Source organism: Anomaloglossus baeobatrachus, chromosome 1 (genome assembly GCF_048569485.1).
Source record: "Anomaloglossus baeobatrachus isolate aAnoBae1 chromosome 1, aAnoBae1.hap1, whole genome shotgun sequence".
Classification (NCBI taxonomy): domain Eukaryota; kingdom Metazoa; phylum Chordata; class Amphibia; order Anura; family Aromobatidae; genus Anomaloglossus; species Anomaloglossus baeobatrachus.
The window spans coordinates 357042070-357060132 of NC_134353.1; the positions used below are offsets into that span (position 1 = coordinate 357042070).

Sequence of the window (18063 nt, forward strand, 5' to 3'; positions counted from 1 at the left end):
TGTCTGTCTCTTTCCCTTTCTGTCTCTGTCTCTTTCCCTGTCTGTCTCTGTATCTCTTTGTCTGTCTATGTCTATCTCTCTTTATCTGTCTGTCTGTCTATTTGTCTGTCTCTCTCTGTCTCTTTTCCTGTCTGTCTCTGTCTGTCTCTGTGTGTCTGTCTGTCTCTGTATCAGTCTCTCTTTCTGTCTCTGTGTGTCTGTATCTTGTGTTTATCTCTTTCCTTGTCTGTCTATGTCTCCATCTCTGTCTTTTTGTCTCTCTGTCTCTTTCTGTCTCTTTCCCTGTCTGTCTCTTTCCCTGTCTGTCTCTTTCCCTGTCTGTCTCTTTCCCTGTCTGTCTTTCTCTTTCCCTGTCTGCCTCTGTCTTTGTCTATCTCTTTCCTTGTGTGTCTCTTTCCCTGTCTGCCTCTTTCTGTCTGTCTCTTTCCCTGTCAGTCTGATTACCTCTGTCTGTCTCTTACCCTGTATGTCTTTCCCTGTGTGTCTGCCTTTTTTCCCTGGCTGCCTCTGTCTGTCTCTTTCTCTGTCTGTTTGCCTTTTTTCCCTGTCTTCCTCTATCTGTTTGTCTTTTTCCCTGTCTGCCTCTGTCTGTCTGTCTCTTTCCCTGTCTGCCTCAGTCTGTCTCTTTCCCCGCATGTCTTTCTGTCTGTCTCTTTCTCTGTCTGTCTGTCTTTTTTTCCTATCTGTCTCTGTCTGTTTGTCTCTGTGTCTTTCCCTGTCTGTCTCTTTCTCTGTCTGTTTGCCTTTTTTCCCTGTCTTCCTCTATCTGTTTGTCTTTTTCCCTGTCTGCCTCTGTCTGTCTCTTTCCCTGTCTGCCTCAGTCTGTCTCTTTCCCTGCATGTCTTTCTGTCTGTCTCTTTCTCTGTCTGTCTGTCTTTTTTCCTATCTGTCTCTGTCTGTTTGTCTCTGTGTCTTTCCCTGTCTGTCTCTTTCTCTGTCTGCCTCTTCCTCTGTCTGTCTGTCTTTCTCTGTCTCTGCTTGTCTTTCTGTCTCTCAGTCTGTCTCTCCACCGACATCATATTACCTCACACATAAGCTTCTTATACTATGAATGTCCTTTGTTCCTATAGCAACCAATCACAGCTCCTATTAATAACCTGTAGCTCCCAGCTCCATTCACTGTAAAGCGCCGGGTTATATTTTCCCATCAAAACATAGTCTATGACGTTCCCTGAGTCACATGAGGTGTCTTTGCAAAATTTTGTGATTGTAAATGTGATGGTGCGGATTCCTTTAGCGGACATGCGCACACACACACACACACACACACACACACACACTCAGCTTTATATATTATATATTGTATGTGTGGCGCTCCTGAGGCTTCAGTCGCCACAGGGTACTGCACCTCACCAGATACAGAACAAGTGAGACGAGGGAGAACACGGTCACTGAGGGGAGAACTGTGCCATAGCTCCCTCAGTACTGCGTGCACAGAACAGGGTGCAGAGCCCTAGGCTAGTGGGCATTCAAGTCCAGTCAGCAGAATACACCGGGCAGAGGATTTCAAGTCTTCTGGCCCACATAAAGGGCACAGGGCACAGCAGCAAATAGAGCGAGGAGTCATAACAACAGAACGGCACCAGTAACGGACTTGCGCTGCCTGCCATACGGGACAGGAACGGGGTCCATTCAAGGACTCGGGTCCCCGCGTGGCTTCAGGCCATGTAGCGCAGGGAGGAAGGACTCACAGGAAGAAACACGTTTCGGACCTCTGAACTATCCAGGATTGGCTGGAGCCCATTACAGCGGAGTCCGGCAGTCCAAAGGCGGTGACATGTCAGTGAGTAGAGAACTTTAACTGCAACTGCTGTGTCGTCCAATCCTTCCTGCGCTCAGTGCTCTTTTAATAGAGTGGACTACTCCTCCCAACCTCCTGGGGCCTGAGCTCTGCCTGTGGAGAGCTGTACCAACTTAGCTGCACTACCATCTGCCCTCGGAGGAAACCTCCTGCAGCGGCGGCTCCTATATTAGCCGCAAACCACAGGTGGCATCACGAATACAAACTCTAATCTTCCCTGTACATAACCCCTCCACCATTTATTGACACCGCTGGGGTCACGGAACCGGGCCTAGCCGCTGTGACATTCCCCATCACTACACCAGCCCAGTAACGAGTAACCCCCCCAGATCCCATGGGCGTGTCATATGTATGAAAAATAATTTACTGTCACTTTTTTCCTAGTTGCTTGTGTGCATTATTTGTGCTTGTTGATCCTATGCGAGAGCCACATTTCGAGCAACGACAAGAACAGAGATTGCCACAAACAAGCATGGCAACACATATACCATGGAAGCTTTCTCCTGAAATAGGTGCCAAGTGAAAGAATTTGGATAATCGTGCTGTTCCTTTCCACAGAAGTAGTAGCACACAAGCGGATCTTTATTTTTATATGCCAATTGCTTCTTATCCCTTACAGTTACCATCAGTGTGTCATCAGTGTACAGTCCGTGTATCTGTTTTGACCATCTGTGTGTCATCAGTGTATGGTCCATGTGTCTGTTTTTACCATCAGTGTATCATCAGTGTACAGTCCGTGTGTCTGTTTTTACCATCAATGTGTCATCAGTGTATGGTCCATGTGTCTGTTTTTACCATCAGTGTGCAGTCAGTGTGTCCATTTTTACCATCAGTGTGTCATCAATGTGTGGTCCGTGTGTCAATTTTTAACATCGTGTGTCATCAGTGTACAGTCCATGTGTTGGTTTTTACCATCAGTGTGTCATCAGTGTACGGTCCATGTGTCTGTTTTTACCATCAGTGTGTCATTAGTGTGCAGTCAGTGTGTCCATTTTTACCATCAGTGTGTCATCAGTGTACAGTCCGTGTGTCTGTTTTTACCATCAGTGTGTCATCAGTGTACAGTCCGTGTGTCCATTTTTACCATCAGTGTGTCATCAATGTGTGGTCCGTGTGTCAATTTTTAACATCGTGTGTCATCAGTGTACAGTCCATGTGTTGGCTTTTACCATCAGTGTGTCATCAGTGTGCAGTCAGTGTGTCCATTTTTACCATCAGTGTGTCATCAGTGTACAGTCCGTGTGTCTGTTTTTACCATCAGTGTGTCATCAGTGTACGGTCCGTGTGTCTGTTTTTACCATTAGTGTGTCATCAGTGTACAGTCCGTGTATCTGTCTTTACCATCAGTGTGTCATCAGTGTATGGTCTGTGTCCATTTTTACCATCAGTGTGTCATCAGTGTACGGTCCGTGTGTCTGTTTTTACCATCAGTGAGTCATCAGTGTATGGTCCATGTGTCTGTTTTTACCATCAGTGTGTCATCAGTGTACGGTGCGTGTGTCTGTTTTTAGCATCAGTGTGTCATCAGTGTATGGTCCATGTGTCTGTTTTTACCATCAGTGTGTCATCAGTGTACGGTCCGTGTGTCTGTTTTTACCATCAGTGTGTCATCAGTGTATGGTCCATGTGTCTGTTTTTACCATCAGTTTGTCATCAGTGTACGGTCCGTGTGTCTGTTTTTACCATCAGTGTGTCATCCGTGTAAGGTCTGTTTGTCTGTTGACAAAGTTTCTGCTATCCTTTGCATTCATTCATGTGCTGTACGTGTTTTTCATGGACCCATAGATTTGTATTGGCCTTTTTCATCCGTGATACCATAAAATAACAGACATGTCTTTGTGAATTTTATATGTACACACGATCTGTGACAACACAGGGACATGTGAATAACACAATAGATTGAAATGGGTATGTGCTGTATCTGAAAAAAAGGATACAACATATAACCGCATTACCTTAAACAGTATTGGATGTGGATTTTGCAGTGAAATCCGCTCCAAAATTCAAGTAAAAACTCAATGAAAATGAACCTGAAAGTTAAATTCACGCTGAGGTTATTGACATGGTTTTTTACCATGGATTCCTTGTTAAAATCCACACAAAAAAGGTTTCAAATCTGTTTTTTACCTTGCATTTTTAATAGTAAAAAAAGGTAAATTCTTCGGTACCATTTCTATATGTAAATTGAGGAAAAACACAAGTTTTTAATGCAGAGAAAACATGACAAAAACAACACTTATACATCCTATATTATAATAAAAATGTATCAAAAACAGTGCAAAAATCCACATCCAATCAGAGCTAAAAAAAATACCCTTATTCTTATAAAACCATAATTCTTTAAGAAGTGGTTTGAATTTTTCAGCCAGAAAAACCCTGTGTACCCTTACTACCCTTAATACCTTAATACCCTTACTAGGAATGAGAAGGCTGTTAAATGCCAATTCTGTTTTTTTAACATACAGTATATGTTTGACCATTACTATTGCAGTTTTTGGCATGATGATAATAAGGGTTAATGATATTTCTCCCAACTCTGAACAAATAGAAGAGATGCATTATCAAACATTCACAATTCCAAGTGATTACGGTAAATTCATGAATATTTTCTTTGATGTGCTGGACACAAAAACAACACAAAGAACTACTCACAATAGAGAAAAATCTTTTGTCTTACCTGATTTAAGACCTATAGAGTAGAAGGACAGCCCTTTATTGTCTGCATTTAGAGTTCCATCAAGTTAGAAGTAAGGGAAAAAATAAAACAATAGTATTGTAATTAATAATTAGTATCAACATTCATTTATATAAACTTATGGGATATAAATCTGTTTTAATCTGATTTTTAAACAAATAAATGCTTATATTAGGGACCATAATTTGAATCATGTAAGAGATATAGGCACCCTGCCTTGAGTAAAATCTAAAGGCCCCCACAACACATTAGGTAAAAGTCATCGGATCATGTAATCACCCTAAGCAGATGGAGTCCTCCCAACTGTCCCTCGATAGATTATGATGGCGATATTACAAAATTGGTGAATGGAATGGTCGCCTGGTATTTTTGTTGGGATATCCGATAAAATATTGAATAGCACTTCTCTGATTGATATGCTTGTCTGCATAAGCATATAGACTATGTTCACAAGATATGTATAAATCCTTAGCCCTCCTATGTACAGGTCATATATTAGAAAAAGTGAAGAGAGGACCCAGCACCACAATTCAGTGTATTAAAATATAAAAAATGTATTAGATATTAAAAAATCCAACTGACCAAACCTTGAGAGAACACGCGTAAGGGCACCTATGATTAAGGAATTGTTTTTACTTGTTGTCCGAAACGCGTAAGGTGACCTTACGCGTGTTCTCTCAAGTTTTGGATCCGTTGGATTTTTTAATATCTAATACATTTTTGATATTTTAATATACTGTATTGTGGTGCTGGGTCCTCTCTTCACTTCTTCTCAGCTATATACCAGCCTGGCCGGTCTGGAGGACCACGAGCACCTGCAAGTCCTGGAGCGCAGTTGCCTATGGTAAGCTGAAGTCTTATTACCCTTTTTCTTACATATATAACCTGTCAGGAAATATCTACTGCTTTCATCAGCCTCTCTCTTAATTGACCAGTTTAGGTTGTAGACTTTGTGGTCATGTCCTTAAATTTTCATATAAAGTGCTTTGTAAATTTAAAGACATACAGTGCAGGCCAAAAGTATTGGCACCCCTGCAATTCTGTCAGATAATACTCAGTTTCTTCTTGAAAATTATTGCAATCACAAATTCTTTGGTAATATTATCTTCATTTATTTTGCTTGGAATGAAAAAACACAAAAGAGAATGAAACAAAAATCAAATCATTGATCATTTCACACAAAAAAAAAATGGGCCAGACAAAAGTATTGGCACCCTTAGGGGCACTTTGCACACTACGACATCGCAGGCCGATGCTGCGATGCCGAGTGCGATAGTGCCCGCCCCCGTCGCAGCAGCGATATGTGGTGATAGCTGGCGTAGCGAAACTTATCGCTACGCCAGCTTCACACACACACTCACCTGCCGTGCGACGTCCCTGTGGCCGGCGACCCGCCTCCTTGTTAAGGGGGCGGGTCGTGCGGCGTCACTGCGACGTCACACGGCAGGCGGCCAATCAGAGCGGAGGGGCGGAGATGAGCAGGATGTAAACATCCTGCCCACCTCCTTCCTTCCGCATATCCTACGGAAGCCGCAGTGAGGCCGGTAGGAGACGTTCCTCGCTCCTGCGACTTCACACACAGCGATGTGTGCTGCCGCAGGAGCGAGGAACAACATCGGACCGTCGCGTCAGCGTAATCATGGATTACGCCGACGCTGCACCGATGATACGATTACGACGCTTTTGCGCTCGTTAATCGTATCATCCAGCCTTTACACACTGCGATGTCGCATGCGATGCCGGAAGTGCGTCATTTTCAATTTGACCCCACCGACATCGCACCTGCGATGTCGCAGTGTGCAAAGTGCCCCTTAGCCTAATACTTGGTTGCACAATCTTTAGCCAAAATAACTGCGAACAACGCTTCCGGTAACCATCAATGAGTTTCTTACAATGCTCTGCTGGAATTTTAGACCATTTTTCTTTGGCAAACTGCTCCAGGTCCCTGAGATTTGAAGGGTGCCTTCTCCAAACTGCCATTTTGAGATCTCTCCACAGGTGTTCTATGGGATTCAGGTCTGGACTCATTGCTGGCCACTTTAGTAGTCTTCAGTGCTTTCCATCAAACCATTTTCTAGTGATTTTTGAAGTGTGTTTTGGGACATTGTCCTGCTGGAAGACCCATGACCTCTGAGGAAGACCCAGCTTTCTCACACTGGGCCCTACATTATGCTGCAAAATTTGTTGGTAGTCTTCAGACTTCATAATGCCATACACACAGTCAAGCACTCCAGTGCCAAAGGCAGTAAAGCAACCCCAAAACATCAGGGAACCTCCGCCATGTTTGACTGTAAGGACCGTGTTCTTTTCTTTGAATGCCTCTTTTTTTTCCTGTAAACTCTATGTTGATGGCTTTTCACAAAAAGCTCTACTTTTCACTCATCTGACCAGAGAGCATTCTTCCAAAATGTTTTAGGCTTTCTCAGGTAAGTTTTGGCAAATTCCAGCCTGGCTTTTTTTTGGGTTGACACTGTTGTACCCTCGGACTGCAGGGCAGCTTGAACTTGTTTGGATGTTAGTCGAGGTTCTTTATCCACCATCCGCACAATCTTGCGTTGAAATCTCTTGTCAATTTTTCTTTTCCTTCCACATCTAGGGAGGTTAGCCACAGTGCCATGGGCTTTAAACTTCTTGAGGACACTGTGCACCGTAGACACAGGAATTTTCAGGTCTTTGGAGATGGACTTGTAGCCTTGAGATTGCTCATGCTTCCTCACAATTTGGATTCTCAAGTCTTCAGACAGTTCTTTGGTCTTCTTTCTTTTCTCCATGCTCAATGTGGTACACACAAGGACACAGGACAGAGGTTGAGTCAACTTTAATCCATGTCAACTGGCTGCAAGTGTGATTTAGTTATTGCCAACACCTGTTAGGTGCCACAGGTAAGTTACAGGTGCTGTTAATTACACAAATTAGAGAAGCATCACATGATTTTTCAAACAGTGCCAATACTTTTGCCCATCCCCTTTTTTATGTTTGGTGTGGAATTATATCCAATTTGGCTTTCTGACAATTTTTTTTTTTCATTGAAGACAAATTAAATGAAGATAATAATACCAAAGAATTTGTGATTGCAATCATTTTCAAGAAGAAACTGAGTATTATCTGACAGAATTTCAGGGGTGCCAATACTTTTGGCCAGCACTGTACATCTAAAGACTAAAACTCATCTTAGAAAAAACTAAGGGCCCAATTCAGAAAAGTATTTTCTGCAGTTTTTAAAGTGAAACACTTAGAAAAGTCGTAACACTTTTATGCACTTTGGTGTTTTCTTGTCTGTCTGGGCAAGAACTGCAAAAGATGGCACCACCCGGCCCACTAATTCTTCAAATGTTACGTAACTCATGCCATAAATGTATATCAGTTCCTGACTGGTGTAACATTTCTGGCAATACACGTAGATACTCACGGCAGTGAAAATATGTAATTAATTCATTAAGTGAGAAAATCCATGAAAAAGTCACACCAGACATTAAGGGTATGTGCCCACGATCAGGAGTCACTGCGTCCTGGATGCAGCGGGTCCTGACCTGTGGGTCCGCGAGTCTCCTCTGCAGGAGACCGCAGTTGCTCGTACCCACGATCAGGGTTCAGTGCGCTGCAGTCTCTTGCTTGCCCTCTCCCTACAGAGCACGCAAGCAATTCCGCAGCAAACAATTGACATGCTGTGGTCAGTATTTTCTGAGGGAAAAACAAGCACAGTGAGCACGGGATTTCTAGAAATCCATCCACTATCCTTGTACTGTAGAACGCAGTGTTTTGGACACAGCTGAAGCAAGCTGCATCCAAAACACTGCAAATACTGATTGTGATCCAGCACCCTTACTTGGCACATATTATATTGTACAAAAACAAGAGAAAACCTAATTTTTAAAAACCCCATAAAATCCACAATTGTAAAAGAACTGTTAGAATATAGCACAAAATAAAGCTAATTGAAGTACATGAAGGATAATCAGAAATATTGCGTTAATAAAATGGGTATAACAATTCCAAATGATGAAATAAACACAGTTAGAGACCACCAATGAGGAGCAAATCAAGAACAACAATCCATTAATTAAATCAAAATGGAGTAAGAACAATTCCCAAAAATAGAAAACAAAATAACTCCAAAAACTCAAATCATAACACAAAATGTCAATGAAAAATACATCAATCTGATGAAAATTAAAAATACATGAATTGATCTAACTTAGTGGTGTCTACATCATAACGAAAATAAAGTCAAGATGCTGTTTAATATATACACTGATGAGCAAAAGGGTAACAATTTTTTGAACTGTTGACTTTCAGGCTCCTTTTCTCAGCATTCATTCAAATGGTGTTTTTTTACGTGCCAACAAGAGCTTCGGGTCCACTTTGCTGAAAGTGGAAAACCCCTTTAAGTTTTTTTTTTCGGCTTGTACTCAGTAGGTTATACACTACTCACAAAAAGTTAAAGATATTTGGTTTTCGGGTAAAATTTCAGGATGATTCTAAACTGCCCTCTAACCTTTTCAGGTGAACTTTCGTGAGCTTCTCTAAACTTTTGGATGCACATGTTTAATGTTTCAGTACTTGTTGCACAATTTGCTGTTCTTTAACAAGGAGCTTAGTGGCAACATTCAAAACAAGTGTTTGATCCAAGAATCGCCGGATAAATTTCGGAGCTAAAATAGAATTGGTAATTAAACAATCCTCCTCATCATGCTGTTGACATTTTGACATATAGAGACCAAGAAGGCACTTAACAAGTGATCAACATAACCTCGCCATTGTGAGGCTTCAAGCAGGATGTTCTCAGATGGAAGTGGTCACTGAGCTTAGAGAATCTCAGAGTGTCATCAGCTGGTTGCAACAGAGATAAAGAGAGACTGGAAGAGTCAAAGAAAGGCATAGAAGTGGATGTTCTTTGGCCACATCCCACACTGATGACCATTTTATTGTGAATAATGCACTCTGGAACCGGATGATGAATGTGAACGCCATACCACTCCGAGTACTGTTAAGGGAGGTGATAGGCACCCAAGTGACACATCGACAATTCAAAAACATCAGCATAATCTGCATGATAGATGACATGCAAGGATACTTGAGCACATCACTAGGCACAGGTATCATCGTCTTGCATGGGCCAGGGAGCATCTATGCTTAACAAAGGACCAGTGAGCCTCAGTGTGTTTACTGACGACAGTCGATTCAAACTGAGCAGAAATGATGGCCACCAATGATGTTGGAGATGTCAAGGAGAGCGATATGCATCAGCCACTGTTGTCACGAGACGAGCCTTTGGTGGTGGTGATGTTACAGTGTCGGCAGGTATGTCTAGTCAATACAGAGCTGCTCCATACTTAAACTTCATTATTCCAGTCATTGGTCCTCTGCATGAACAACACAGGCCTAACTTCATCTTCATGAACCACAATGCTCCAGCTCTTTGAGGTTGCATCATTAATGAACAGCTGCTAGAGAACTGGGGTACTTCAAATGGAGTGGCCTGCACTTTCTTCAGACCTGAATCCACAGAAAACCTATGGGATCAGCTGAGTCATTCTGTAGAGGCTCATAACTCTGTATTGCAGATCCTCAATGACCTGAGGGCCGACCTTCAAGAAGAGTGGGATGCCATGCCTCAGCAGACAACAACTCAGCTTTTGAATAGCAGGAGATGTCTGTGTCAAGCTGTAATTGTAATTGTGTCAAGGCCACATGACAAGTTATTTAGATATTGTCTTTTTTTGGGGGGGAGGGGTACACCTACCACCGTTATTGGGTTTTGTGTCAATAACTTGTTTGAGATGAGGAAATCCCCATTGCAGGCTTTTACTTACATGCCCTACCTTCATGATAAAATATCACTGTAGCGTGAACATTTTCCGTTTTCAATAAATTTATCCCGCAAGCCAAATATCCCTAATTTTTTGTGACCAGCGTATTTCTTCCCATACAATGTGCTACAAAATCGCACAATGATATCTGACTTCAGGGTCACGTGATAGAAGAAATTGCTTTTCCAAGGCACTTGTGACAATGACAATGTATCCTCCCTCTAAGAAAAACTATGCTCAAGTTTATATTTAGACTCGAGGCATCATGTACACAGCTTTCTGTTCCTAGAAAAAGAGTTATTGTTCTCCCTTTAAAATTGCACGTGTGCAGCACTGTAATCACCTCGCTGTAATTTTTTTTTTTTTTTTAGCTTTTTTTTTAATATTTTTTCATTTACTTCAATCGTTCTTGGCATCTGTAAAAAGCACATGTTCCCCTCTGACATTGCTCAGATTACAGTCCAAAGTTGGCAGACATTCAAAACCTTTTCTATTCCTGCTCCTTTCATTTGAGCTTTTGGACATTTTTAGCTTATTAAGGCAAATTGTTAGATGGATGAAGCTATTTATTTTTAAATGCTATAGAAAGGTCATTTATGGGAAGCTACTGAAATATCCACTATCATCCTATCAAATAAATCTAATAATAATAATAATAATAATAATATTACAGAGGCATGGCATTTGGCAAAATAAACTTCCAAAATTTCAACAGAAAGTGAGCAGTTGCAGGAAATAATGGTTACTCACTGTGTAATAACAGGTTATACGATTTTCCAATATACCTATTATATAAATGATCTCTTTCAACATTTGGCCTCGTTTTCATTCACTAGCAACCCTGATTGTTTTTATGTGCTCCATCTGATCATATCACAAAATCACAGCAATTCACACGAAACCTTATGTGGTTTCACCACATCACCACACTGTTCTCAAAGACACGGTACACTAGAATACTTTAGGCGTATTCACATATTCCTGTCATGGTCAGAGCAAGGACAGTGATTCATAAACTGTCTGTGGGTCTTTCGACCTGAACTTAACGAAGATGGCTGAAAGAGGAGGCTCCGGCATCGGAGGACGAAGACGCCCATTTGAGTCACATCCACCGCAGCAACCGGTTTATGTGAGTATTATAAAGTGTTTATGTTCTCACAGCGGCCTGGACTTTTATATGCAGCATGTTAGAATGCTGTATATAAGAGCCCACTGGTGGTGGCCGCAGCTTATAGGGCCCAAATCTGGTGACTAAATATGTATGTACACAAACAGGATGACAGCTCATTAGAAGACACATCTCTAATTATACTGTAATAAACAGGTGGCACAGGGGGTGCTGTGTATTCATGGACGTGTGTTTCGTGCGACTCCCTGACCAATGTTACAGGCAGATAATCGGGCCCGTGAACGTTTGGGCTTCGCTTGCTTACTTGCCACCTGGGGACTCTCTGTTCTTTCTGTATTTCACTTCAATCAGGTAAGGAGACTTCTTTCTTTTGAAACAACAACTTTTACTCAACTTCTCAAATGGCAGAGAACACATACATGGAAATGCAGGCACTTAAATTGTTAGTTTCCATTTTGTTTTCCTTTATCTCTTGCTTTCTGTTCATTTCTCTTTCTCTCTCTTCCAGTGCCCTTCTAGCACTACTCTGCAGTTCATCTGACTGCCTCTGTTCTCCTGGCTGCGCTCCATCACTAGTAAAGGTATGGGCTTCGTCCACCTGCCAGTCGCCTGTGGTGCACTCAGTTTCTCACCTGGGGTCCTCACTCTGGTTTCTCTTTCGGTACTTCTGGCTGTTCTGTTCTTCGGCTGCCCTCTGTTACCTGCCGACTTTTCCTTTGTGGTCAATGGGTTCCACAAATCCCCTACGTCGCCCAGCAGGCTGCTGACAATGGACCTGCTCGTAGGGGACCCGGGCCACCGGCAGCAACTTACACCCTGCCCCTAAGGCAGCCTAGCTCCAGCTCCCTGACCACTTCCCACTTCCCAGGAATCTAGTGCCCAAAACTCCTCCCAGAGGTGAAACCTATATTTAACCTCTAGGGTACCTGTTGTAACAATGCGGTCAAGATATTTAGCCCTACTGTGATCCACTAGCCTTCTCTTAGCAAGTAACTTTCCTGATTCTGCTACATCTGTATCTAACATTGTACTTCCACCTAAAACCTGTGACCATACATAACATTCAATACCCTCCAGTACATTACATTAATGTCATACCCTATGTGTCGCCCAGGGTTATGGGGTACTCGGTCCCGGGCAGTGTATAACTGGGGAATGTCACTGTGGTGGCCGTTGCCAGATTCCGTGCCCTGGATGCTTTTTGAAAAGGGGATATTTACAGGGGATTGTTGAATAAAGTTTATATGTGACGCCACTTGCGGTTTTGCGGCTATGTGGATGGAGCCGCCGCTGCACAATGTTCACTACTGGGGCTGGTGTTAATGGCAGCCTGGATGTTAGGCCCTCCGCAAGCAGGGCCAGGCCACAGAGTATAGGTGAGGTAGACGGTGAAAGTGAAAAGTCGCAGGAGCGTACTCTGGTGGGGACGTGACGGTGCAAACTAGTCGACACACTTGGAAATGTATACAACTTTTTCTTCAACTCGACCCATAAGTAGAGTCATTGAACCATTTTTTTTCGCAATCTCAACGTATACTGCAGATCATTGTCCTGCTGTAAAAATATGTTGTCCTTTTCATAACCATAGTACTCGAGTGTATAAAGTAACTTTTCTTGTAGGATACTCACATATTGCTCATCATTGAAAACACCATCGATCCTCGTCAAGTAACCAATAGAGTTGAGCGCGGTTCGCGGTTCGAGGTTCTCCAGTTCGTGGCTCGAGTGATTTTGGGGGCTGTTCTAGATCGAACTAGAACTCGAGCTTTTTGCTAAAGCTCGATAGTTCTAGATACGTTCGAGAACGGTTCTAGCAGCAAAAAGCAGGGCTTTTTACAGCTACATTGTGCAGGAGCCATCGCTGGCAGCCTGCCAGAAGCTGGTAACCAAGATAAACATCGGGTATCCAAGCAAAGCGCTTTGGTTAGTAACCCAATGTTTATCCTAGTTACGTGCAGGAAGCCCACACTTCCCCGCTCAGCTCACTCCGCCCCCTCCTGCACGCGGCATGTACACACACCCACACACACTCACACTCACCTGTCCCCAGCCAAGCAGTCCACGACACTGACGTCCTCAGCGCCACCCACTTCGCACTCCGCCGCCAGCACACATGGCTCCGCCCACCTGCACTCTGCACACATGGTCCCGCTCGGCTTACCTGCAGTGATGAAGTCCCGACCTCAGCGCTGTCACTGTCCTCCATGGCCGCCGCTTGTCACATCACCTTCTCTCGCTTCCGACCCGAGACTAGCGGTGACGTCACGGGCCGCTCGCGATACTTGGCTGTGAAGGCGGCGGTCATTGAACTCAGTGACAGGTGCTGTCAGCAGTGCAGGAGATCAGTGCAGGTAATGTACCTCGCTGACAGCAGCACTTGTCATCCCCTGCAGTGACCTGGGCTGACCCATTGATGTTAGCTCAGGTCACTGCACTGCTCTCCAAGCCAATGTGGAACATCCTGCTCTTGATTGACTGGGACAGTGTGGATCGTCATGGCAACCCCTTGGATTACACCAGACCTGGATTTGTTTTTCTTTCTAATAAATTGGTTAAAGAGGGAATGTATTGGGGAGTGTTTTTTCAAATAAAAATGTGTTTGTCGTCTATTTTTTTTTATTACTGACTGGGTTGGTGATGTCGGGTATCTGATAGACGCCTGACCTCACCAACCCCAGGGCTTGATGCCAGGTGACATTACACATCTGGTATTAACCCCATATATTACCCCGTTTGCCACCGCACCAGGGCGCGGGATGAGCTGGGGCGAAGCACCAGGATTGGCACATCTAATGGATGCGCCACTTCTGGGGCGGCTGCGGCCTGCTATTTTTAGGCTGGGGAGAGTCCAATAACCATGGACCTCCCTAGTCTGAGAATATCAGACCCCAGCTGTCTGCTTTACCTTGGCTGGTGATCCAATTTTGGGGGGACCCCTACGTGTTTTTTTTTTAATTATTTATTTAATTTAAAATAACAGCGTGGGGTGCCCTCAGTTTTGGATTACCAGCCAAGGTGAGGTTGCCAGCTGTGGTCTGCAGGCTGCAGCCGTCTGCTTTACCCTAGCTGGCTACAAAAATAGGGGGAACCCTACGTCATTTTTTTTTTCATTTTTTTGGCTAAATACAAAGCTAAGCACCCCTTAGTGCCACATGAAAGGCACCAAAGGGTGCAAAATTACAAAATGCAGGAGAGTGGGACATTATGTGTCTTTCTGCCATTATAATGACAGAAAAGACTGATATGAAGTGCACAAGTACAAGAAAATCACCAGAGCGCTCTACGCTGTGAAAAGCAGTAGAAAATGGCACTGGAGTGAACATGTGACCGCCTCATGTAGGATGAAGCTATGGATCCTGGGTAAATTTATGCATTTACCCTCCTTCAGTTTTTTTGCAGTACACAAAAAAAACGGAAGGCACACGGATGACAAACAGATGACATACGGACCGTCTACGCAACGGAAACGGATGCCACACGGATGCACTCGTGAAAAAAAAACGGACTGTTTTTTGCAGACCGCAAAAATGGATCGGTCGTGTTAATGTAGCCTTATTCTGATCTGCCGTTTATAAACAGCAGGCAGAAATAAGTGAATAACGCCCCCCCAGCGTCAGAAAATCTCCGGGGTTTCAGGGCTAGCTGAGACCCTGGAGATCATGATTCAGGACGGTTTTTCCGGTCCCCACTCACGTGATCACAGATATACACCATACACCGATAATCACGTTACAGTAAATGACAGCGCCGGTAAAAAATTATTTATCTCCCATCTGGCATGAACAAACATGATAAATCTCCTCCCCGGTCCCCTCCGGTCCCCCGGTGTCACCAAAGTGCCCCCCCCCGATGTCATCCCAGAAATCCAAGATGGCCGCGCGCACAGCAGCGCGCCGGCCGCATTCACCCTACTCCTCTGATTTCTGTCGCATGTGCCATGACACATGCGACAGAAAACTCCTCCCCAGGCCCTGCCAGGTCACCCCCTATAACCACACCAGTGTTCCCCGGTGTCCCACGGTACCTGTGCAGCGTTGATCCCCCCACGGCCCTCTCCTTCACAATAGACGCTGCCACATGCACAGAGCGGCTGTCAGCTCAGCTTCCTGTGTTCAGACACAGTGAGTGGTGGTTATGCATCTGTAAGCTAAATGAGCGGCACGGTGGCTCAGTGGTTAGCACTGCAGTCTTGCAGCGCTGAGGTCCTGGGTTCAATTCTCACCAAGGACACCATCTGCAAGGAGCTTGTATGTTCTCCCCGTGTTTGCATGGGTTTCCTCCGGGTACTCCGGTTTCCTCCCACACTCCAAAGACATACAGCGCTATGGAATTAATAACGCTATATAAATGAATAAATTATTATTATTACTGCAATGCCCTGCTCATGAGGTAAAGAACATAATTGATCTGGAGAGATATTTCCAAATGGAGGGATTTGCTTTTATAGTTTCCCTGCTGAATGACTACCAAACATGAGAGTCCGTTATACGCCACAAGAAAACACATCTAAATAGCGAGCTCTGTTGTTAAGTATTCATTCAGCTGGATAACTGGACTTAAAGGGGTATTCCATCTCCAAGAGCCTATCCCCAATATATAGTAGGTGGAATAGCAATAATATCAGCAAATACCAATATTTGTAAATGTAGAATAGTTCTCCTGATTAGGCATGCCCTTACCTCATGAGCAGGGCATTGCAGCTTTGGTAGCAACCATTACGACATGGACTCTGCTGCTGTGGACCCGGGGAGAGTGAGTGCAGATTCATTGCACCCACACTCCTCACATGAAGGGTCTGCACTCCTAGAAAATGGGGGATACGTTCCCTGAGTGTCTCCCCCCATATTCTAGATGGTCCAGAGACGTCGTGGGACCCCTTTATTTTTTTTCTTACAATAAATTGGTGAAAGAGGAAATGTTTTGGGGACTGTTTTTTCAAATAAATTTCTTTTGTCGATTTTTTTTTTTGTTAGTACTGACAGTTTATGATGTTGGGTATCTAATAGACGCCATGACATCACAAACTGCTGGGCTTGATCTCAGGTGACTTTACGGCTAGTATCAACCCGATTTATTACCCAGTTTGCCACTGCACCAGGGCACGGGATGAGCTGGGGTGAAGCGCCAGGATTGGCGCATCTAGTGGATGCGCCACGTCTGGGGTGCCTGCGGCCTGCTATTTTTAGGCTGTGAAGGCCCAATAACTATGAACCTTCCCACCCTGAGAATACCAGACCACAGCTGTCCGCTTTACCTTGGCTGGTGATCCAATTTGGTGATCCAATTTTGGCTGGTGATCCAATTTACTTTTTTTGTGTAATTATTAATATTTATAAAATAATTATAAAAAAAGAGCCTGGGGGGACCTCCACATTGGATCCCCAACCACGGTAAAGCTGCCAGCTGTGGTTTTCAGGCTACAGCCGTCTTGCTTTACCCTAGCTGGCTATCAAAAATGGGGGGAGCCAACGTCATTTTTTTTTTAACTATTTTTTAAATAGAAAAAATTAATGGGCTTCCCTGTATTTTGATTGCCAGCCAAGGTAACGGCAGGCAGATGGGGGTGCCAACCCATAGCTGTCTGCTTTATCTGCGCTGAGAATCAAAAATATCGCGGAGCGCTACGTCATTTTTTTTAAAGATTTATTTTTACAGCACTGTGATGTCCAGCAATCAAAATACAGGGAAGCCCATTTTGTTTTTAGTTATTTAAATAAATAATTAAAAAAAATATATATGGGCTCCCGCTGCATTTTTTGTATTGCTAGCTAAGGGTAATCCAAGCAGCTACTGGCTGCTAACCCCCACTGCTTGGTGTTACCCCTTCACTGGCAATGGAAAATCCAGGGAAGCATTTTTTATTTTTTTTGCCAAAAAACTACAAAAAAAGGACGTGAGCTTCGCCATATTTTTGTATGCTAGCCAGGTATAGCAGGCAGGTGCTGGAAGAGTTGGATACAGCGCCAGAAGATGGCGCTTCTATGAAAGTGCCATTTTCTGAGGCGGCTGCAGACTGCAATTCGCAGCAGTGGGGCCCAGAAAGCTCAGGCCAACCTGTGCTGCGGATTCCAATCCCCAGGTGCCTAGTTGTACCTGGCTGGACACAAAAATGGGGCGAAGCCTATGTCATTTGTTTTCTAATTATTTCATGAAATTCATGAAATAATAAAAAAAGGGCTTCCCTTTATTTTTGGTTCCCAGCCGGGTACAAATAGGCAACTGGGGGTTGGGGGCAGCCGTACCTGCCTGCTGTACCTGGCTAGCATACAAAAATATGGCGAAGCCCACATAATTTTTTCAGGGGGCAAAAAACTTCTGCATACAGTCCTGGATGGAGTATGCTGAGCCTTGTAGTTCTGCAGCTGCTGTCTGTCTGTATGGAGAAGAGCAGACAGCAGCTGCAGAACTACAAGGCTCAGCATACTCCATCCAGGACTGTATGCAGAAGTTTTTTGCCCACCAAAAAAATGACGTGGGCTTCGCCATATTTTTGTATGCTAGCCAGGTACAGCTGGCAGCCACGGGCTGCCTCCAACCCCCAGTTGCCTATTTGTACCCGGCTGGGAACCAAAAATATAGGGAAGCCCGTTTTTTTTTAATTATTTCACTTATTTCATGAAATAATTAA

General features: G+C 43.9%; 1 protein-coding gene across 1 annotated transcript in view; it reads right to left on the reverse strand.

Moving 5' to 3' along the window:
- TMPRSS9 (transmembrane serine protease 9) overlaps positions 1-18063 on the reverse strand; it is a 291040-nt gene that overhangs the window by 112601 nt on the left and 160376 nt on the right. The window contains exon 6 of the mRNA XM_075352437.1: positions 4479-4520. Within this exon, the coding sequence (XP_075208552.1) occupies positions 4479-4520 (42 nt within the window). The remainder of the gene's footprint in view (positions 1-4478; positions 4521-18063) is intronic.